The sequence below is a fragment of the Haplochromis burtoni genome, unplaced genomic scaffold (genome assembly GCF_018398535.1).
Source record: "Haplochromis burtoni strain Fernald_Lab_line unplaced genomic scaffold, NCSU_Asbu1 Contig_247, whole genome shotgun sequence".
Lineage (NCBI taxonomy): Eukaryota > Metazoa > Chordata > Actinopteri > Cichliformes > Cichlidae > Haplochromis > Haplochromis burtoni.
In genome coordinates, this window is record NW_024582608.1 from 214240 (window position 1) to 238256 (window position 24017).

Sequence of the window (24017 nt, forward strand, 5' to 3'; positions counted from 1 at the left end):
AAACCACAAATTCACTTTTATAATTTTTTTTCATTAACAGAAACTTTATTTTAATGAAAAAAGGAGCAGATTATTTACTGGCAGAAACATGATCTGTTTTGTTTGACTTTTTTCTTGCTTATTTCTTTTTTTTTTTTTTTTTCTTTCATGTTTTCTTCACAGTGTGGGTCCAGACCATGATCCTAGTGTCACAGGCTGGGTCTCTGACCCAGCGCTCTGTGCATCTCTTTGTATTTGTTTCATTTTTGATATGTTATTAGTTTTTGTGTCATTTCTTATCTAGCTTTAGTTTGGGCAGTTATTGTTTCTTGTTCCTTGGTTTTCCATGTTTTGGGGTTTTTGTATTTATTCATCTCGTATTAGGTCTGTTAAGTTGTGTTGTCATGTTTAGTTTTTAGTGTTTCCTGTTTTATTTTGACAGTGTCATGTGTTTTTTGGTCATTGTATTTAGTTTCACTCCTCCTGGTCCTGTCATTAGGGTTATGTCTGTCAGCTGTTCCCCCCATGTGTCTCCACTTCCACTGATCACCTCTTGTAGGTATTTAAGCCCTTTGTTTTCTGCTTGTCATTGTCGGTTCGTCTGTTTATTTGACCTCAGTCACAGTCATGTTTTTCGTCCGTTATTCTATGGTAGTCTTAGTCTTTGCCTGTTATTTTCCTCCACAGTTATAGTTATAGTTTTTTGGGTCTCAGTACCTCTTAGTGTTTTTGTTTCTTAGTGTTTTTGTCAGTTTGCTTTGGTTTCCTGGTTTTCCCCTGCCGTCATTAATAAAGGATCACTTTTCTGTTACAACTTACAACTCCTCGTCCATCATCTGCTTTTGGGTCCTGCTTCCTCACACATCGGCGCAACCCGCCGTGACACCTAGGCACACAAAAAATACAGTTTACATGAAAGATTTATACTAAAAATAGATGCAGCCGAGCGTTAAAGACTTTTTATGTTATTTTAATGTTGATCATTCTTCTTACTTTTGAGTATAAATGATTAGCTAAATAGCCTAAAATACTTCTAAAAAGTAGTTGCCTTGCTCTGCAAATATCCTCTGGCCTTTGGAAAAGTTTGCTCTTCATTTGGCCAACTGGTAAAATTTGAAATTGTTTAATTTTTTTAAATATTAAAATTATAGCCATATATTCTTTATGGTTTCTAAAGCCATAAAAAGATCAATTAAAATAAGAGCTAATGTGTTTTATTGCACATCCATGCCATTAAAAAGGTCTCTTTTTATTTTTCCCAACAAAATATAAGTTTGAGTTAAATTTCCCATTAATGTCAGTGCAATATATATTGAGTCATATAACATGCATCTTGAAGGAAGTCTCTTTAAAATAAATTATCCACTAGAGCCTGGTAGGTCAAGGAAGGCCTAACCCACGTGCCCTTCCTCTTGTATTTCACAATAAGTTACAACCTGTTGGTGCATGTGCCTAAGCTGCCTGTTCTTTCATTAGAAAGAGCTGTGTCAATATTAGTGAAGTTGTAATTCACTGTTATGCTGAATGGTTAGATAATGCTTCCATGACAGGAGGATTTGAGGAGTCAAATGAGGTGTGTGCTAACGCATATGCTTCAGTGCACTCACTCGCAAACCACTTACGTGCTTGTACAGTACCCACAAGTACCCACAATAAAGGAGGGGGAAGGACAGAGAAAGACAGAAACACAAATGTACAGAAAGTTATACAGGAACGAAACACTATGTGTGTTTAACGTGTGACCTCTGTGGTTTCTCGGGATTATTCCTAAATTTGTATTATTGAAAGATAGATAGATAGATAGATAGATAGATAGATAGATAGATAGATAGATAGATAGATAGATAGATAGATAATCAGCAATTAAAACATCATTGTTAAAAGTAAAAGTACCACAGGTTTGCAGGACCCACTGCACCAGCATAAGGTCAGACAGTGGGTTCAAGGATGTCATCCCGATAGTCAATGACAGTCAGGGTGCTGCTGCCTAGCCTGTAAAGGTCCATCCGTTTCTGATTATTTGATAGAGAAGTTTACACCAGTGCCCTGCAGGATATCATTTTGTTATGCTTTGACGGTGCTCATCCTGTTCCTCCTTGCACAAAGCAGCAGATATCCGTCCTGCTGATGCGTTAAGGACCTTCTACAGCCCCTTCCAGCTCTCCTAGAGTAACTGCCTGTCTCCTGTAATCTCCTCCACACTCTTGAGACTGTGCTGGGAGACACACCAAACTTTCTGGGGTTGATTTCATTAACACAAAAGCAGCTAATTGACAACTGATTAACAACCTCCTCTGCTACTTAACTGACCTTATAAAAAAAACCCAGAAGCTTAACTGACTTCATGCTATACAATGAATAAAAAGTGTTCCTTTATTTCATTTTATTTGTATGATTTACCAGAATGCTGCCCATTCCCAAATTTCTAGGGTTATTTCCAGTTTTTCCTGTTATCCTCAAGTGTATTGGTTAATTTAGGGTTGTCTGAATTAATATGAGTTCTTCTAACTGCTTCTTCTGATGTATTTTATTGACTAATCACTGATTCTCATGCTGAACAGTATTTAGTCTGGCACTCCCTTTAACCTTTATTGATTTATTGCTGTTCTTTTCAGTAAAACACCTTGAGGCCACTTTTTGTTTTGATTGGTATTATTTGCAGACTTGGACAGAATGGTCTGCACAGTTAAAAGACACCCACCCCTAATGGGTCTGACTTGTTTTTGACCTTAAATGACCCATAGTTGTAAAAATTATGTTTGTCTGCCAGATAGCCAGGCCTGTCCAGGGTGTAACTCTCATGCGACCTTTGCTGACCTGGACAAGATAAGTGGGTATCAAAGAGGAAAAAGGTCCACATTGTGTCAGAGAAGCTGTCAATAACACACCAGTCAAGCCAACTTTGCAATGGATTCCTGTGATTTTTTTTAAGGGTATCTGGTGTCAAACGCCACCCATTTGGGAATCCTAGCTCCTAAAAACAAATGTTAGGGATTACTTCCAAATACTATTTGACATTTACGCATTACCCCTCATGTCCTGAGGGGGCTCATTTAGTTTGTGTTGATAGACAGCTTGTGTAATCCAATCCTCAGGTACTGCAACCTGTCTAGAGTCATTACTTTGTGCTGAAGTACACACAATGCTGCTTTTTAATGTAAATTGGTAGTGATTTGCCAGACATCATTGGTTGTAAAAAAATTTTTAAAAATCTCATTACCAGATAGAGAAAAAAATACAAGGAAGACACTTTTTTTTCTGTTTCTTACAGGATTGTTCACTGTTGAGCTCTTGAACTCTGCTGATGATGAGTGATTGCAGCTGCTGAAACCCAAAACTTGCTCTCTGTGTGTTCGCTTTCAAACACTCTGCCACACACGTACGTACCAGAGATAAGGCGTACAGCACATACAAAGAGCTCACACACACTCAAGTGCTATGCTTTCTCTCAATGTGTTTCCTTTCTAAATCACCCATACACAATAAGGGAGCTTCTTGTGGCCTTTCTGATGCACAACTTACCAGCTTGAGCCTAGAGGATGAACTTTGATGTTAAGACACATGTGGAAAACCTTGATCTCAAATAAATGAATAGATCAGAGTAGATGATTGGCTTGTTGTGGTTATTTTGTCATCAGGTGACATATTGGCATTGGCATTGATCTAGAAAACATATTTTGAGGAAATGTTTCCACATAGTGTCTTCAAGAACGTAAATCAAAAAGGAATGACATAATCTTCATACTCTCAGATGGGTTTCTGTTGGACAATATGACATGCCAAGCATTCACTTCCTCTCGTGTAATTGCTGAATCAGTTTCACAGTCTGTTTTTTTCAGGAACAAACTGTATGTTGAGGTATGAAAATGACTGGTTTGTTTGTCATTGCTGAAGCATGACAGCATGGGGAAATTGCTGTCATTTTTTCCTAGCAATAAAAGAGTCCTGTTATGTCATCGGCAAGTTTCAATCTGTATTATTATCCTGTAAACAGTCAGATAAGCTGTTTCATGTGTATTTTAATTGGAAATGTAATAGAGAGCATCTTCTGTGTGCTAAAACCAGCACAATGCGAAGCAGGTGAAGACCAACACCTGTTGACCAAACAAGAAAACAGTTTTATTGGTTGCACAAATCTTGTTTAACCTGTGCCCAGGACACAGGTTAGATATTTCTACTAGCTGTGACTGGCTCAACTAATTAACCATTACTCCTTCAAAGAATTCAAAATATGTTGCAACGGATAAGGCTGTATATTAGCATGAAAACATAAACGGTCAAACTCATGTGTCATTTAATGGCAATGATAGTCTAATATATTTTATATTTCTTATTCATTACTTTTTACTTTTTTTTAAAAAATACTAACACTTTTTTTTCAAAATGTGCCACTGTTTGTTGTTCATTGTTAGCACAGCATGTGAGGCTGGCATGACTGCAATATTATTACGCTTGCACAAGAAAACAAAATAACAATTAAAGTTTTGACTCTTGAATCTTGCATAAAGGGTTTCTGGGAGACAGTCTGCACTAATTCCTGCTATGCAGGCAGAAAATAACTTGGTGAAGGGGCCTGAGGCTGTGAAAGCAGGTTTGTTTATCCATCCACTGAACACTGCTGACACCAAGTGGACCTTAGTGAACAGTGCATCAATGTTGTTAAAAAGCTGAGGTTGAAAGTTTACACACACTCATTTTCCTTCCCAGGGAGTGATTTACAGCATACACCTTTAATGACTTAAAAAAAAAAAAATCCAACTTGTGAAGCAAGTGGTACCTCACCCAGATGATTTTGGTAGCTATTAAGAAGCCAGGACTGGGTATTTGACAAACTTTTTTGGCAGAATTGGCAAAGTTCTTTAAATTAGTTGGTGTCAGACCTGGGTTGAGGCTGGTGCTGGGGATCATTGTCCTGTTTGAACTGTGTCCAAGTTTCAACCATCTAGCTCTTCAATTTGGATGTAGTTCTACTTCTTCTCATTTTGCAATATACCAGGACCACTGGCAGCCCAAGATCATGAAGCTACTATCACCATCCTTAAAAGCTGCTAAAGTATTCTTAGATTTAAAAGCCTCACCTTTAAGCCTCCAAACTGTTGTCACTGTGGCCCGATAGTTTAATCTTTGTCTCATTTGACTCTAAAACCTTTGTCCAAAAGTTGGTCTGCACAGCCATGAAGGCAGCTGCAAATTTCAGTCATGCTTGAATGTGCTGATTTTGGAGCAGAGGCTTTATTGGTCATCCCAGTTCAGTTTGTGGTGATTCCCCAGCAACTCATTCACAAACTGGATCTGATGGGGATCAGCACCTCACTGTGTAACTGGCTGCTGGATTTCCTGACAGGAAGAAAGCAGACAGTACGGGTTGGCAGCAACACCTCCAGCACAAGAACACTGAATACAGCGGCTCCCCAAGGATGTGTGTTGAGCCCCCTTCTCTTCACTCTGCTGATGCACGACTGCACACCATCACACAGCTTCAGCCTTTTCATAAAGTTTGCAGACAACTGTGGGAGGTCACATCAGCAACAACGATGAGACCTACTACAGGAGTGAAGTTAAACATCTGGCCGAGTGGTGCAGCAACAACACCTTGTACCTGAATGTGGAGAAGACTAAGAAGATCATCATGGACTTTAGGAGACCCTGCACGCCCCACTAACCATCAATGGTGCTGCTGTGGAGAGGGTAAGCAGCACCAAGTTCCTGGGTGTGCACATCTCAGAAGATCTCTCCTGGTCAAAACAAAAAAACCAAAACGCTGCATCACTGGTCAGCAAAGCCCAACAGTGACTCTACTTTCCCTGCAAACTGAGGAGAGCAAGAGCCTCAACCCCCATTATGAGCACCTTCTACAGAGGCACCATTGAAAGTATCCTCACCAGCTGCATCACTGTGCGGTATGGCTCCTGCACTGGGTCCTGCCGAAAAAAGTTACAACAGTAGTGAGAGCAACGGAGAGGATCGTGGGTACTTCTCTTTCCTCCCTCCAGGACATCTACTGCACCCGCCTCTGCATTACAGGGGATTCCACTCATCCGTCCAACAGCTTCTTCAGTTTGCTGCCATCAGGAAGGAGACTGAAGAGCCTCCAGGCTAGAACCACCTAGCAGACTGAGAGACAGCTTCGTCCATCAGGCTGTCAGGATGCTGAATTCACTCCATGCTCTCACACACACGAATTTCAGACCTGCATTCACTTCTTCCCTCTGAACCCTCAACCACCCCAAAAATACAAATTCCGACCCACCACCATTCAACTGGACTTTCCCATTGTTCTGAGAATTGGTCAATCCAATGAGTGCTGTCAAACAAATCCTTTTTATGCTGCCAATGAAAAATAACCAGATGTATGCAATCATGATCAACTAATCAACTAATGAGTAATTAATCAGTTTGGGCCTTGTGAAGCTAAAAGACATCATAGAGTCTTCAGCATCATTATTAAAAGATTTTGGCGAGTTCAAACATGTGTATCCAATTCTTGCTTCTTAAAGTCATTAAACATGTAAGCTGTAAAATCATTAATTTAAGACCACATCTCTGTAATTCTTTCTTCACATTTAAATGTTAAAAAACACAACTTTAAAAAGTTAACTGTTAACAGTTTGGATTTTTTTCACTTCTTTGCAGTTTTTACCGTGGAAATTGTGTAGAAATTAAAAATAATCTCTGTTTGTTTGGGGGGGTTTTTTTACATAAAGTACAAAGAGACGGATGCGGAACACGTTAGTTTTGTCTTCCTTCGGTTAAAAGACCCTATTCGTATGAGTAATGATGAGTCATGATGAGTCATGATTTGTAGAAACAAGATTTGTTGAAGACCTGGAGAAAATAGGTCACATAGCAGAAAGAGGTAGCTTTGCTTTCTATCTACACATTGTAGTGTAGTATATTGTATTAAAAAAAAACACTACACTGATACAGTTGAGCTAAGCTATATTTTTCTCATACAAGCAGCCAAAGCACATTAAAGCATCTTATTCACTGCAGAAACAACACTAGTGCTAGTGCCTGCTGCAATTTCAGCAAGTCTTTCATCACATAGGGCTTCCACGTGTTACAGTATATTCCTCTGCAATCCCATTTCTTGCCTTGTAATTATACAAGTTTTTATTACAAGGTAGGCCTATTAAATGTTATTGAGGAGAATTTCTCTTGCACATAATACACAAACATAATTTTCGAGGAAAAATGAAAAATACAGGCAAAGACTTCAAGAATAGCAGGTAATTGAAAAGCAATGTGCTAAAATACTCCAGATGGTTTTTAGTCCATCCAGCGAACAAGATGTGGAAACCCAGACCCAACTGTAAACGTGCAGAATTGCAGGGATCACATTACCGTAAATATTCTAAAAGAGTTGATTGTAATTGGATTCCTTGGGGAAGAAAATGTCTTCATTCCCTTTTCCTTCATATATATATATATATACATACATACATACATACATACATACATATAGCATTGACAAATGTTTCCTTCATGGGGAGCTTCCAGTGAATTGTGAATTGTGAATGCAGGTGCTACTGTTGCTGTCCTTTGAACTGAAGTGCAGTTGTCGATGACGTATCTTGGTGCTCTTATTTTGAGACAGTTGTATAACACAACTATTTAGTATGTTCAGTATGTGTGTTTAGTTCTTTAGTGTAACATTACCCTGTTACTTTGGATGAGGTGACCTTTGTATTTACAGCTAGTCAAAAGTTCACATACTGTACACTTCCACAGTACGGGCATGAATGTCATGGCAATTTGGGACTTTTAATGATTTCTCAGTTCTGTTGCTGGAACACCAGTGAAGGAACCTTTACATCAACCAAGAAAGAAGCTCCTGTTCCAAGCTCGACTGACGTTTGCATCTACCCACGTGGACAAGCCAAATAAAGTTTTATTATAAGATGAGATAAAGATTGAGCACAGTTGGATACTCCAACAAGATAATGATCCAAAACACACATCAAAGGTAGTTTTTGAATGGATAGAGCAGGCAAACATTAAGCTTCCAGAATAGCCTTCCCAATGTCTTGATGTCAACCCTATTGAAAACATATGGACCATACTTAAAAGCTGGATCAGTGCCTGGAAACAAATTCAGATGAACTCTAGCAATTCTGCTAAGGTGAGCAGTCAAATATCCAGCCGGAATTATGCCAGAAGCTTGTTGATGGCTACCAAAAGTAGTGAGGTGTAATTTACAAAAGGTCATTTTACCACATATTAGTTGGCGTGTATGTATATATCTAAGCCAGTATGTATATTTTTAACCCTGAATTATTGTGACAAATGACCTGGATAATCTAGCCATAAAAATGCACTTTACTGCAGTAAAATAAAATTAACAAGACAATCTTACATCTTCCAGTTCATTAACAATAACCAGTCTAATTGTGCTTTTGTAGTTTCATCCACTAACAAACTACTTAACCCCTCCAAAACCATACCCTCTAAATTTCTCATCAATGTTATCAATAACCTAAAGATCAGTAGTGACACACAAAGAATTTTAGCTTTTCTGGATCTCACTCCTGAATTCAACACTGTTTATCCTGACATTTTAATTCAAAGGCTGCATGGCACAGTTGGTTTAATAGAACAGGTTCTTGATTGGCTTTCATTTTATCTAAAGGGTGGAAATTTTTATGTTTCAAATGGCAATTTACAACTTGAACAACTCAAAATTTAACTAGGGGCTCAAGGGTATGTCCTTATTCCATTGCTGTTTAACCTTTACATGCTCCTATTTAGTACTGCCATAAAGAATAACAATATGTCCTACCAATCTTATGCAGATGACACACAGTTGTACTTATTTTTTTCCTCTGATGAGCTATCCTCTGTTCACAAACTAATGATTTGCATTGATGACATTAACTACTGAATGCCATATTACTCGGTATCATTCTGCACAGTGATCACAGTTTTGATCATTTTTGATCATTACATCAATACGAGAATTACGAGAATTGCTTTCACTCACTTAAAAAGACATATCCATGGTTAGAAAATTTCGATCTCAAACTGACTCTGAGAAACTGGTCCATGCATTCACATCAAGAAGGTTAGATTATTTTAAGGCAAAATTATCCAAACCATCAACAGGATGACTTTAGCTGATTCAAAATGCAGCAGCCAAAATCATTACATATATGTGGAAAGTTGAGCACAAACCAAGCATTGAAGGCACTTCATTGGCTCCAAGTGCAATACAGAACCTTTAAAGTCATTTTAGTAGTTCATAAGCCCCCCAGGGAATCTCTGACTTGCTCACTGTTTAGAGTCCAGTCAGCCCTCAAAGGTCACCAGGTGCAAATCCTTTAGCTGTTCCTAGAATTAGATCTAAGTGTACTGAGGGTACTTTCACTTACTGGGCTCCTTTTCTCTGGAACAAGCTGCCTGCTGACCTGAGAACAATTGCATCTGTGCATTTAAAAACAAACTAAAAACCTTTTTTTTTTTTATTTAAACAGGCTCAATAAGAGTTTTTTGGTTTTATTGACTTTATTTTGCTCATATATATATCGTTGCCTTTAGCCTTTATTCTAAACCTACACAGGTTTTTATGTTCTTCTGTATTGAGCACACTGAGTTTGCGGGTAATTAAATGGACTACATAAATACAGTTGCCATTGCAAAATGTAAAATAAAACGGAGTTGTATATAATATGACATTGAAATAAAACAAAAAAAATCGTAATCATGTAAAGTTAAAAATGCGCATATATGTATATACACGCACACTATTTTTTTTTATTAAAAAATAAGACTGTGGTCTTACTTTCTAAATAAGAAGAGCCAATTCTCCACCCTACAGCTTAGAAGCCGCAGGAATGTCTCTGCGCATCTATTCAAAGGATTAAGGTGAGCCTTTCGGGAGGTTCTGTACGTGGCAGCGCTTTCCTCCCCTCTCCGTACTTTTCATAACCCCTGGGTGCCAAGTGGATTTGCGTCCACATTCTCAAACGTGACTATCCTGTTTGAAAGCCACGAGAATGAAGGTAAGCTGACATTAAATGCTGTCTCGGATTAGCTATCGCACAAAATGCTGTGTAGCATTACATCACGACTGAGTCCTTGAGCTCGCATACCTCCCGAACATGCTGGGATGGTTGTCAATCGTGGGTCCAACAGGCTTCTGTTGTTTTTTTAGTGCACCAGATTGTACAGGTTCCCAAGGTTAAAGAAAACACAACATGTTATTCAGTGAGGTTTGTGTTCATTCCCGTGCTGTTTCTGGAGGTTACATTATAATGCGAGACACAGCTGAGTAGCAAATGTTCCACAGCGGACAGGGAGAAAGTTTTGAAAGTTTGCGCGAAACTTCGTGACCGAGCATCTCACGCGTGGATGACATTCTGTGTTTTACACACACTCACACACACATACTTTGAATCGGAAAGTCTAGCTTTTTTCGGCACAGTGAATTAAAATCTCTACACAGCACGGACTACAGGACATTTACGGGACCAAAAAAAGGGAAGTGTTGGGAATTTCTAGAAACAGCCGTCCCGGGCTGACGTCACTGGGACGGCTCCTCTACTCTGGAGATGGTCTGCACACTCGGTCGCGGGGGAAGAGTGAGTTTTGCTCATCTTTACCTAATTTCTGCTCTCACACAGACACGTAAGCAGCGTAAGATTGGTCTGATGTTAGCAGTTATCGACACATATTCCAGCCTCGCGGTGACATTGTTTCTATTTCATGGACCGCAAACAAATCACCTCTAGCTCTGCAACTAACGATTATTTTGATCGCTATTGGCTGTTAATATGCCAAATAACCATGTAAAACGAATGGGATAGCAGTGGCAGTTAAAGTACTTATAGAAAATCCAAAAATATTAGTTTCATCTAATGTTAGAGTAATAAAAAAGATCAATTTACGACACTAAGGAACGTGCAGCTATCAGATATATGTGTGTCTTTGAAAATGACCGAAAAACTGTTAGTTATCAAAACTTAAATAACTTTAGTTATCCGAATAAATCATGTAAAACCGCTGAATGCTTATTATACTCACATTAGATTCGTAGAAATAGGTCACACAGGGCTGTTATATGTAATTGCAATATAAATTAACTCCCTTTAAAGGGGGTGAATTCACTGTGGCTGCCTACTGTTCACTGGGTTCAAAAGATTAGGTCTTGCATAGCTCCAAAAAAGGGCTTTGTTCTCCCTTAACAAATGGCACAGCGTCACTAAATACACTGGCCTGGTAGCGTGATGCCCTGCAGTGATTTATGCATGGTAGAATGCAAATAATTGTCTCTGGCTGTTATGGGAGTGTGTAAAAATGGAAGGTAACAAATAAATACATCTGCCAGCTGCATAAACCCAGAAGACAGGTGACTCTTACTAAATAAGCTGCAGCCACTGTCCTGATCCAACTGTTTTCAACTAAACTGAATGCTACAACTGTCTTGCTGTCAAGTAGGTAAAATCCCCAAATAAATGCAAAGATAAAAATATATTTTGTTTTATTTAATAACTTATTAAATTAGGGTGATTTGGGTTATTATTGATCTCCAGCAAACTTGCCTTAATATAAACCACAGTAGAAGTCAGTAGTTTTCCATGCTTTTCCTCTGGACAATGTTTCCATGGTCAGCAGAACATGATTGGGATCTTGGATGAGGAATGCTCTCTTTCCATATCAAAGTAGGGGATGTGTCATAAGTAGTATTTCCATTGATTTGCTGACCACACAAAACCACAAAATTGCTCCACTTTGCTGACCTCATCCTGTGACGTTTAGTGGAAGTGAAAGTCAAAGTGCGAGTGGCTATAGATGGAACTGAATGAAGGGGTTGCCCGCTTATACTAAAAGCCCTGAAGAATTGAGCAAATTGTTAGTACTTTGTCAGTAAGGATCTTAAAAAACACAAACCGTAACCAACCTAAGCTGGGTGTTAAAGAGGGAAATCTCTTTTTTTCCTGCCCACAGTGTAATTTGAACTGCACAGATTAGCAACGATCACCAGGTTGACTCTGGAATTTTTGTTCATTGCTGGAGGATAGTTCTGTGTCTTAAGGCTGATGGCCATTGATTGCCTGGGCACGTTCACCTGTTCTGGGTATGGTACGTGCAGATGCTGTATGCAGTGCACCGTGTAACATGCATGTGACGTGGTTATGTGTCTATGTCTGCGTGTGGGCGTTGAGTTTGATCCTATTTACTGATTACAACAGTCGTTAAAATATCTGTTAAACATCAACTGCTTGCTTTTCTTCTTAGTGCACCAGAGTGGAAAAAATTGGCACGTACCAGGCCTTTTTTTCTTCTTCTCTCTTTTCAGATTTTAGTTTTCTGGCATGCAACTTCCATTTTTTTGCTTATATGCAAAGATAGCTGCATTTACTCCCATCTAGGTTTATCAAAACACTGGAGTTTGGTGTTTGTGGCCAAAAATCTACTCAGAAATGAATTTCTTTTGGGCTCTTCAACTTCTTTCCTCCTCATCCATAATTCTATTTAAACTATTCTGTTATGTTTGGGTGGGCGATGTCACTGTTTTCAACATTGTGGAATATAATTTTCCAGAGGAATTGTACAGATGTCATCATTAAATAAATAACAACACGTGATCTACCTTGCGTGACCCAATTAAATGTGTGACTGATTTCAAAATTGTTGGGGTACTCATTGGATACACTTTCCATCTTGGAGTTATAACAGATTTAGCGTACCAGACTTGAAGTAGCTGTAAGTGGACAAACATTCACAACATTCACACAACAGTCAGAGTGAAAAACAGGGTGCAGAGATTAATAAGTGGCACTTTTTGCCTTTAAAGTGATCCAAACATATGGGCTTTTGGCTAGAATGTCCACCCGTGCTGTCATGGAGCATATGTCCTGCAAACATGAGCCATTCAGATTCAAGGTTAGGCTTCAGGGGAAAAACTAAACAAAATTTGGTAGAAGTATTTTGCAGCAGTGTTGAAATATTGCATCATTCAGACTGCTCCGTCCTCTTTGCACAAGCCCGAGGTCATAAATGCTTAAATTTTGTTCCCTTGTTTGTATTTCTTAGAAATGAAATGTTTATATAAACATATATTAAATAGATATTTTATCTTTGCACATTGATATGTTTAATCTTCTTCCTCTTAAAACTCAAATTTATTTTAGTGTTTTCACCAGTCGGACAGATGTTGCATAGACCAGCCATGCTTGTTGTGTTTAGTTTTTCTCAAGTATGTAAAGTCCCATAGAAGAGTAGAACAAGATGACCACAGAAGTTGAACGTTTTACTCTAAGTGCAAACATTTGCTCCTAATAGGAACCCCTGCCCCACTGCAGACCTTGCATCCTGATGTCTTTGCCAGAGACTGTGTTGCTTTGGTTCCTTATCTCACTTACAGAGCCACTCCTCCATGTAAAGCAGGAAAGTCTGAACAAACTCAACCCCAGTATGAACTGGCAGAGATACTTTTAGGCTATTATCATTGAGTTCAGGCCAGTTTTGCAAATGCTCAACATTAAAACTGATGCTCCTTAATGCAATGGCAAAATGTTGAAGATCTGCCTGCTTTCTCCTACCTACCTCGGTCTGAGATGCATGCACACAACTTTGGCCTGTGTACAAAGTGCAGCTGTGCATACCTTCCCTCTCAGGACCTCTCTGGACATCCTAGCCTGTCCTCTCCCCCTCATTTTACTTTCTAGAAAAACCCGACACCACTCGAGTAGTAAGTGTACCAGTCCTCTTTTTCAGGAATGTTGCCACCTGCAGAAACAGGCCAGACTCTGTTTGAGCTGAGCAATGATACTGGCTGTAAATTACAAGGCGAGAGAAGCAATCGTTTACTTTTTAGTTTGAGACTTTGGTGATGATTATCTAGCCAGTGTTTAAGCCAACTCAAAATGCTTAAACGTAACACACAAGAAGCTGAATTTATACTGCAAGGAATATATTTATTAATATATATAGTCTTAGTAATGCACACAAAGTTGCATTAAAAAATGTCTTAGCCTTCTTTCTGAGTTCAGCATAAAGGTTTTCAGCCAATATACATCTGTCAGCTCAGCATAAGGCTTGTGCTCTTTGTCAGTCATGTCACTCAAATGCAAATATATTTATTTTGCATACAATGCAAATTTAGTCACATTCTTTGTGAACTGATTTAAAGCTCTCATACATTCAGGAAGAGACAGTGAAAGTTGTTTTTTTTTTCTGTGTTTCAAAAACGTGTAACTTTTTCTTTTAATCCCAAAATGAACAGTGCGGCTAAATGTGTGCTGCTTCGTCTCTCCTGAATCTTGGTCCAGTCATATCATTTTTTTGATCATTTGGCTACAAAGTTACACCCTCTGTGGTACATTCCAGTGTAATAGCTGTAATTGTAAATGTTAAAAGAGAAGATGAGGAAAAATAGTTCTTTCCTATACACGTTAAGGAGATTTCACAGCCTTTCTTCAGTCGTGCCTGCTGTAGATTAGCATCGGCATGTCTGTGTCAGATGTTTACCCCATCAGAAGAATCAGGATGTCACATATGAGCCACATTCCACCTGTGTTTGCGTCACACCATCACTGGCAGACAGATATGCTGCTTACACACTGACATTTATTTCCTGTAAATTTGTTATACTTGTTCCTTTTGGACACCATGTTGCTTTCTTATTGTCACTGTAGAAAATCACTGAATTTGCCCAGAAGGTGTCAGTCAAATAGTTCTTTTCTTTCCAGGAGGTTATTAAGCTATTTCTTTACTCAAATTTATTCAAACATCAATGTGTCTGTGCTTGCAGTTAGAATTATAGATGTGTACGTTTTAAACATACTGTAGTAAACAGTCATCAGTGCGAAGTGATGTTTTAAAAACAGAAGGAAAGGAGAAAGTAGCACACAGTTGCTTTTTACAGTCTTGGACTGATGTTACTTCTACTTTTTCTGCTCAGCCCTGTAGCTGGCGCCGATACTTAATACTCATAACACTACTAATGCATTGTGGCCAAGTCTGCCATTAATAAACACTGAGGTTTTGTGCCTTATTGTGTTTTATTTAGTGTGTCAAATGCATCTAATTGAATGGAAATGTAGGTTATATTTTTAAAAGCAAGGCACGTAAGTAAGTAAATAGGTACATAAGATTATCTTCAGTGCACGAGCTCATTTCCAAAATAAATTTTCTGGTTGTCATGTTGAATTGTAGAGCAGGAGACTGAAAATGAACTTATGCCGACCTGGCGCGACCCTGATGGAAAGAGAAATGAGAAAATTACACACATAAACACATTAAAAATGTACTGTTCAGTTACAGCTGTGTCCCCTATTTTTCCCTTCTCAGTGAGAACTGGGAACAATAGACCATGACTCATTTGTAGGAAACGTGCTGGAAACTTTTGAGAATTGTTTGGCAATCTGCAAATTTAGTCTGGAAACACAGAGTCAGACTTGGTGTAACACAAACTGAAAGTTTGAAACTATTTATATATGATACGCTTACAAATTGTGTTAAACGGCTTTAAGGAGGAATACTTCAAAAAAGACACTTTTTTTCATAGAGTTTTATAGAAAACGGTGGATAAAATAAATCGTTTTATATGCTTTATAATGTTCAGCATAACTAGTTTATTTTGCGTACCACTGTGACATGATGTGATTATGGTTTTTTTTTATGTAATTGCAGGTTACTGAACAAGGCAGAATGAGCAAAGTCCTGCTTTTTGTCTCCTCGGTCCTGCTGTGTTGCTGCCGGACCACACGGGCAGAGATCTTTACATCCATTGGTAGGTTTACTGGTTGTCAGGGCAGCTAGTCCACTTATCACAGTGTCGCTGCCTCCTTCACATACTGAAGTGTCCTTGGGCCTGACTCTTAAAAATGAGTCAGGCCGATCGGTGTCCTGTGTGTGAGAGAGAGAGAGACTGGTAGAATTTGACAGACATTGCTGCTAACCTGTATTGCCTCCTTTTTGTCGTATTATAAGTCAATGGGTAATAAAATTGTGGGGAAAATCCCATCTTTTGGAAGGCATCAAAATAAAATGAATATGTTCTATAAAAGGTCAAGAGAACAAATAGAATATAACATTAGTATCTGTTCCAACAATTATCCTCAAGCAGATTTGCAAACTTTGTCAGTTCTTTAAACATTTAGTGTTAGAATCCAGAAACTCTAGAAAGCATTGGTGAGTGAGCCTTTAATCTGTCATCAGGTGTTTGGGATTACTTGGGACTCATTTACAGGACTTGCATGAATAGTCAATCATTCATTCAACTGATTAATCAAACCAAGCCCACGGGTCAAGAGCTCAGTGCTACTCTGGATTAAAAAAACAATCTTGATTGATGCCTTACCAATTACCTGTGTTGTTTTTAATCAAATCGGCCACGTTTGACCACAATAATAGGATGCTGAATTGCTCAAGAATGTACATCTGTGCTTTTCACTTTGTATTAAATGGAGGATGTGGCCAGAAGAGGACTAATAATAACTTTATAGAGAAATAGTTGTGGTACATAGATTCCTCTTTCTTTCTTTCAAATCAGTGCTCAGATATTCAACATGATTTCCGTAGAAATTAATCTCTTGAACCACTTTAAAAGGGAAAAAAAGCTTTTCTTACACAATGCCCTTGCTTTGTGCAATCACAGAGACATTGCTGGCATACAGAAAATGCTTTTTGTATACAATATGTGTCACATCGCTCAACTGGTTAGTTCTTATTGCTTGGAAAGGTATACTGATGTGCTGTTCTGTTGATTTAATGCACTTAGGTGGTCAGATATGCTGTTTGCATGCAAAAACAATGCAGACTTGTCATCCTCTGTCTTTTAAAACTTCTGTTAAGCTAAGCAATCCAATGAGGATGTTTACTAAGCACACTACACCCCATCTATCTCTTCCAAGGCTCATGGGTGGGTGCTTAACTGTAATTTTGCTGAGTAATTCTATAGTATTAAAGCCCCGCAGTTTTTGGCTGAAGAGTTATTTTCAGCCTAAGTCTGAGGGGAGTGGTGGGGAGAAAGTGTTACCAGAAATAGATTCATTTTTTTCTTTGGCTTTTAAAGCAAAATACAACAGAAAAACATTTCTATAGCTTTTTGTTTTTTTTTTTTTTTTTACTGACTCCTCAAACCAAAGTACCTGACAACACGTATTCACATATTTCCACGCACACTAATACAGCTTTTTATAATACAGTCTAACCAATGTGCCTGTCTTACAGCTAATATTTATTTACCCATTAACCTAATATCCCTGTGTTCATTGTGGGAGCAAACAAGAGTGCCCAGAGGAAAATCCCACATGGAGAACATGCTGAACAAACAGAAAGGTCTCTGGACCGTCTGATCAGCAGGCTAAGCGCTGCACCGACATGTCATCAAGTATCGCTTGATGGAGTTTTAATGTGAAATGAGTCATTTTGTCTCAGAAACACTAAACCTGCAAATTGCTTGAAATTGTAGTAATAAACAAGCTGATGTTGACTTTATCCTCAGTGAAACCTCTAATTTACCTTCATATCTGTGTGTGTGCCTACAGGCCAAATGACAGACCTGATCTACACAGAAAAGGAGCTGGTTCAGTCTCTGAGGGAGTACATCAAAGCAGAGGAGTCCAAGCTGGCCGCTGTAAAAAGGTACATTCTGAACTCTGAGATATCACCCCATATTAGTCCGTTGACTGTGTGTTACTTTTCCTTTAATCTGTTCTCACATTTATAGGGTAAGTTGATATGAAGTGTATTGTCTCTCTATAAAATGTGTAGTAGAATCACCCTGTATCCGTTTCTTAGCTGGGCCAATAAACTTGATGCCCTGACCCGAGTGTCCACCGCTGACCCAGAAGGCTACCTGGCTCACCCAGTGAATGCCTATAAACTGATGAAGAGACTCAACACTGAGTGGTCTGAACTGGAGAGCTTAGTACTTCAGAATCCCGCTGATGGTAAGGATATATCTCCAAAACAGTATTTTACTAAAGGAGCACTCGTGAAGTGCCCTGATTTGAACTCTGCTTGGAAAAATTAGGATGTTTTCTGTGTGGTCTGTGAGATCTTGCAGATCATCACGTGCATGCTACAATCAGACAAAGGGGAAATGTTTTTTAAATAGTGCCTACCTCTGTGTCTAGAGCAGTTCATTTGCCACTTTACTTATTGCATGTTGCAAAATATAGAGAAATACCTCAGTGTATGTTTTCTTGGCCAAATCTGTATGTTACCCTTTATTAATCCCAAATCAATAGCATTCTTTTAATGGCTTTTAAAGCAAAACCCAACAGGAAAAACTTTTCTAGTTTTTTGTAATTTTACTGACTAATCAAACCACTCTACCTGGCAACCCGTATTCACCTATTCTATGTATTGTCACCATGACACAATATATACAGTAATATATATCTCTCTCAGCATAACCAAAAGGCAAGCAGCACAGAGCAAATATAAGCTCCAGAATGGATGTGAGGAGAATGAATGCAGCTTTTGCTGGGGAGTGGAAATGTTTACTGTGCTGCTTTGTCCACATGCTGTGATCAAGAACAGAGCTTGTCATGTTTTAGCTGCAGCTGTTCTTCATATCTGCATATTTTGGCAATGAAGAGTGTGTGTGTCTTTGTCTCTGTGCACTTGGACCTGAAAGTGTGTACGTGTTTAGACACAGGACCATATCTGTGTAAGGCAGATAAACTTAGCATACGTGTACAGAATTCAGTAACTGTGCATTGCACGGTTGTGATGCTATTGTGTAGTACAGTCTGTGAAGAAACGCAAACACACAGAGACTGACTAAAAAGGCAAAGACACATTCCAGCTACACCTTTAGAGCTGGTACATCTAGATCAATATGATGTTGCTGTTCTGCATGTGTAAGTAAACGATTAAGTACCAACGAGTTAAAAATGACCCAAATTTGAATTATATGTGAGTGTCATGTGATACATGCAAATGAGATGTACAGAAAGACATTCTTACTTTCTGTCCAGGGTTCGTCTCCAACATGTCCGTACACAGACAATATTTCCCAGACGAGGAAGATGAGACGGGTGCAGCCAAGGCGTTGATGCGCCTGCAGGACACGTACCAACTGGATTCTGAAGCCTTCTCCAAAGGAAAGCTGCCAGGTAAGCAAGAAGTGTGTGTGTTGAATATAAAAAAGCATGAAAATATCACAAAGGGCAGAGTAACTTAAGCATGTCATGGAAAAGTAATTAATATTAAGTTAATAAATAACTTAATAATTATTAAGTTATTTATTAATAACTTAATAAATGGTGCACATTTAAAAAAAAAAAAGTGGTATGTCTTAAGTACATTTTGTTCAGTCATTTAGTCTTACTGAGTGGTTTCCATCAGGTGTGCACTCCAATGCTGTACTGACCGTGGATGACTGCTTCGACATGGGAAAGACTGCTTACAACGATGCAGACTATTACCATGCCGTGCTGTGGCTGCAGCAGGCCTTGAAACAGCTGGACGATGGCGAGGAAGCTGTGGTTTCCAAGGCAGACATTTTGGACTACCTCAGCTACTCTGTTTACCAAATGGGTGACCTCCCTCGAGCCATTGAACTGACGCGACGGCTTGTAGCTATTGGTAAGACACAACATAGGCAAATGAAGCGTTCTTCCTGCACACCAACGCTCATTACACACACACACACACACACACACACACACACACACACTCTATTTCCAGCCTGAGTCAGACAGAGATGTAGTCTTCCTTGTAAATATAAAAACTGGATGAATGGAGTTCATGGGACACATGTTTAGATCAAATGTTTTATGTAAATATGTTTAAAGATTTAAGTCTTTTTCATTTGTTTCTAATTACACCTTCTTCTACAACTCAATTTCTCTACTGTGCTGTAATTAATAGTTTGCTTTCTTCTGGTTTCACTAGTTACTACAGTTCACTCTCCTCTCTGACTGTTGTGGTGCTCTGTGCTCACCACAGTAGCTGGGTGTTGTCCATTGGAGAAAAAAAAAGTGGCCTGTGGGTTTAAATTGTTATTTTAGCCTCTGTATCACAGGCTCTGACAGCTATAGGTCACAGGCTACAGCTGCATTTTTAAGTTGTGGTATACTTGTTTACTTGTCAAGTGAAATGAATCGAGCTGTTGCAGAGGTGAAACAGTATGCCATCAAGTGCGGCAAAAATATCCTGCAAATAACACACCTCATACAGAAATACTCCAGTATGTGACTCGCCCGTAAAAGTGGGACGCAAATGTACAGCATGAAAACACATTTCTGGGACATTTTCCAGCACATACCTGGCTATTTATATACAAGACAGCACATCTGAAATGGAGGAGAGAAACATGATATTCTCACTGTCTCATAACCTGCAGTAATATTAATTCTATCAGGAGATCCTGAGGTTGTAGTCATTCTGGAAATTTCCTAACTAAATGTGTAATGCTGTAAGCGCACATGCTTACAGTCCTGTGTAAAACTACACCCAGCAAACTGCAAACACATTAACACCCTAGAAGAACCACAACAAAATCAACATGTAGGATAAACAATAACTAAAATACACTTAAAGTTTCTTTGTTTCTGTAAATGAGCTGACTTTGCTACTAAATTAATTAGGCTTCAATGAAGAGGCACTACCTGCAAATTCCACAAGAGGGTGCACTTTTTCCATTATTTAACTCAGTTACTTTAGTAACTGAACAACAAATAACAAGAAGAAGACACAAAGGAGAAGTTTTTTGATAATAGTAGGTTTTCTTAGTGTTGTATTCACTAAGAAAACCTTCAAGATTAAAAAAATTTGAAGTTTAAAAAAAACTCATAATTGTTCTGTTGCTGGCAAATGAGTAAATGCAGTTATATCACAAAGTCTTAACAAAATAAAATAGAAAACAGCCAGATTTCAGGGTTATTTATTTGTTTGTTTTCAGTGTCTACCTACTATGACTACTGTTTGAAATGTGTTATTAGCACACACGGGATACGGCTCCAAAGTGTTTCATATCATCACGTTCTTCTACCTCTGCTAATCACTTTTGTTGTATTGACAGATCCCAGCCACCAGAGGGCAGGAGGAAACCTCCGTTATTTTGAGCAGCTACTGATGAAGCAGCTCCGTGAGATGAACCAAGACTACCAGCCTCCATCTGAGGAGCCCATTCAGCTGGGAACCTACAGTAGACCCAAAGACCATCTCCCTGAGAGAGAGTCCTATGAGGCTCTGTGCAGAGGAGAGGGGATCCAAATGGCGAGTCATCCTGCAGACTCTATTTTGAGTCGCTATTTTGTGAAACCAAATCCTAAATTGAATATTTATGTGTTTTCATTGATTTTTATGGACATTCATTGTTAGGCTGTTTTTCTGATGCTATGTAAAATCAGCACTAGCCAAGCCAAAAACGTCAGCCCTGATTTAAGATGTATTTAATCCTGAAAAGCAATACATAAGAAACTAATTTGGACTCTGTTGCAGATTTTTCTATGTGCAAACTACAACCAAACTATAAAGGAGGATTAAAGTATAATTGTCTAAACATGGTGATTATTTGTGCACAATAAGAGCACAGAAACTTTTATAGACAACAACTGGAAGCCTATTGCATAATTAGATGTGTTTATTGTCAGCAGGCTGAATCAAAAGAAACTGGATTCCATTAGTGTTTTTACTAGTGTATGATTTAGTAACCCTTTTGGTACCTAAGCTACAACTCTTGCTTTAAACAACAAAATTAGGCCGCTCTCTGTATAAACAAACAGGAACACAGGAAAAACCACACGCACGGAGTACAGAGTCATTTACAACAGAGATAGTTCTGTAGTCTATTTAAGTTTAGACGCTTAAAATGATGAAGAGCTCAGTCAACCCTGCTACCAAGCTCAGATACCTGTGCTACTATGAGGCTGCATTATAAATGCATGGCATTGCACGTTGTTTCCATTAAAGTTAGTTATAAAATTGAAAAGAATGACAATTAAAAATTTTCTATGTTATTTTTACTAGACTGAAGCGAGGAGGAGCCGTCTGTTTTGTCGCTACCATGACGGGAAAAGAAACCCTCGTCTTCTGCTGAAGCCTGTTAAAGAAGAGGACGAGTGGGACAGCCCCCACATTGTGCGCTACCTGGATTCGTTGTCAGATGAGGAGGTGGAGAAGATCAAAGAACTGGCCAAACCCAGGGTAAGACAAGAAGCATTTAATAAAATGGAAACAGAATATTTTCTTGCTGACCACCATTAAAATATTTAATTACTTTAAGGGTTAATGAGACTAATGCACAGGAGGAAAGCTTTTGAACATTACCTTCTTACAGCTGCTGATCGAGTGCACGTTCTTTGTTTAAAAACTCATTCAGGCTAAGCTGTACAGAGCAGAACATGGACTTTAAAAAAAAAAAAAAACTTTTATTGCTCGGCATATAAATAAGAAATAGTTGTAAAGTATTTAAGATTAACAGTTAAGAGGGGATGAGAAGAGTGGTACCACAACGTAGAACTGGAATGGTTGGATTAACTCTTCTGTTTAATTTTTTATTTCTTTCTGTTCTTATGTTTTATTTATTTTTTTCAAGCTTGCAAGAGCCACTGTCCGTGATCCCAAAACAGGTGTCCTGACCACAGCCAACTACAGAGTCTCGAAAAGGTAACGCATCCAGGAAAAAAGGATCCTTTGGTTTTGTTTTGTTGTTTTTAGTTTCTTTAGTTATGACGGATTCCAGGAATACAGTAGCTTGTATCCTCCCGAGGCTGGGCTTGGGTCTCTTGCTGGTCTTGAACCAGCGATACTGCATGTGTCAAGTGAATGATGCTGATGGTCCAAACATATTTTAATAGGACAAAATCTTAATAGCTTCACTAAATGGACTGGTTCTTATATAGTGCTTTTCTACTCTACTCGTGTACTCAGAGTACTTTATACAACAAGGTCAGAATAAAACTGTATCATCATTTGTTGTATATCCTGTCTTGTTTCTCTAAATTGCGAATTGTTTTTAAGTGTGTGTGTGGGCCACATTTAATACTTGTTTGTTTATTCAGTGCGTGGTTAGAAGGAGAGGAGGACCCCGTCATTGACAGAGTCAATCAGAGAATAGAAGACATCACCGGTCTCACAGTAGAAACTGCAGAGTTATTGCAGGTAATGGAGTTTATTTCACACATTTGATATTTAGCCTAACCTGTGTAGCTAGTGAGTGTTGACTCAGTAAGTCAAAAATCCTACTCAGACACTTAAAAATACTGTTTTTACCCTTTAACTTCAATAGATGAATGATTGGTGCATTCACTTGACAGAATGTGTTTTTGTTTTATTTGTTTGTTTTGTTTATTTATTTTTTAAATTACAGCATTTCTCTTTTAACCAGATTTCAATAACCCAAAGTAGAGTTAATGATATATGAATAGCCTCTAAATAATTAAGTCTTCACTTCAGATGTGTCTGTGCACCATCACTTCTTTGGATCAATTTTTCCAGCTGAAACCGAGATTATCGAAACTACAACGAAATAGTCCAACAGGAGACTTCGGTTATGTCTTTTATATCTAACATCTCTGTCTCTTTGAGAGCTAGTTTTTACATTTACTCCAATTCTACACACACAGGAACATTTAGTTTCTGCAAGCCTTAAAGTGACTGCATGTAATATGTGGATGGGCGCGATTAGTTGTCCCCATGTGCAGAAAATTAATCACAGATGAAGTAATTTTATAATGAAATGTCACTTTCTTTCAAGAGGAACAGGTAAGCATGCCTATCCAGTTCAGATGTTCTTATCTCATCATATAGTTTTTCATATCAATGTGCAGTCCCATATGAAATCAGAGATAACTGTACTCCTAAAGGTTCCACTAAGACTGGTGACTTTGCCAAATCGAGGCGTTAACCCCAGATAATCACTTACAGCTTTGACCATGTTTACATTGTACATCTCGTTAGCTTCATAGCATAAGTGCCTAAGTCATTTTTTGGTCAAATTGAGATTTTTGCCTAACTTTACTCCCCTACCACTGCTGCATCATCCTGTCCGTCTGCCTATGTCATTGGCCAATCACAACACTCATAAGAGTCAAAAAACATACTTGCCTAAGTCATTCATTTGACTTAGGCAGTTT

At 38.6% G+C, this 24017-nt stretch overlaps 1 protein-coding gene across 4 annotated transcripts in view; it reads left to right on the top strand.

The window, feature by feature from the left end:
- Positions 1 to 9832: 9832 nt before the first annotated feature.
- The window catches only part of p4ha2 (procollagen-proline, 2-oxoglutarate 4-dioxygenase (proline 4-hydroxylase), alpha polypeptide 2), a 31735-nt gene continuing 17550 nt past the window's right edge, over positions 9833 to 24017 (top strand). For 2 of the 4 annotated variants that reach the window (XR_006055207.1, XM_042227173.1), the window contains exons 1-10: positions 9997 to 10556; positions 15613 to 15712; positions 17472 to 17568; positions 17725 to 17876; positions 18912 to 19049; positions 19282 to 19521; positions 20960 to 21156; positions 21910 to 22086; positions 22478 to 22548; positions 22944 to 23043. Coding sequence is in view for 3 of the 4 variants with exons in the window: in XM_042227173.1 (XP_042083107.1) it covers positions 10527 to 10556; positions 15613 to 15712; positions 17472 to 17568; positions 17725 to 17876; positions 18912 to 19049; positions 19282 to 19521; positions 20960 to 21156; positions 21910 to 22086; positions 22478 to 22548; positions 22944 to 23043 (1302 nt within the window). In the remaining variant the exon portion in view is untranslated. The other 2 variants (XM_005949227.3, XM_005949226.3) reach the window with 2 other exon arrangements.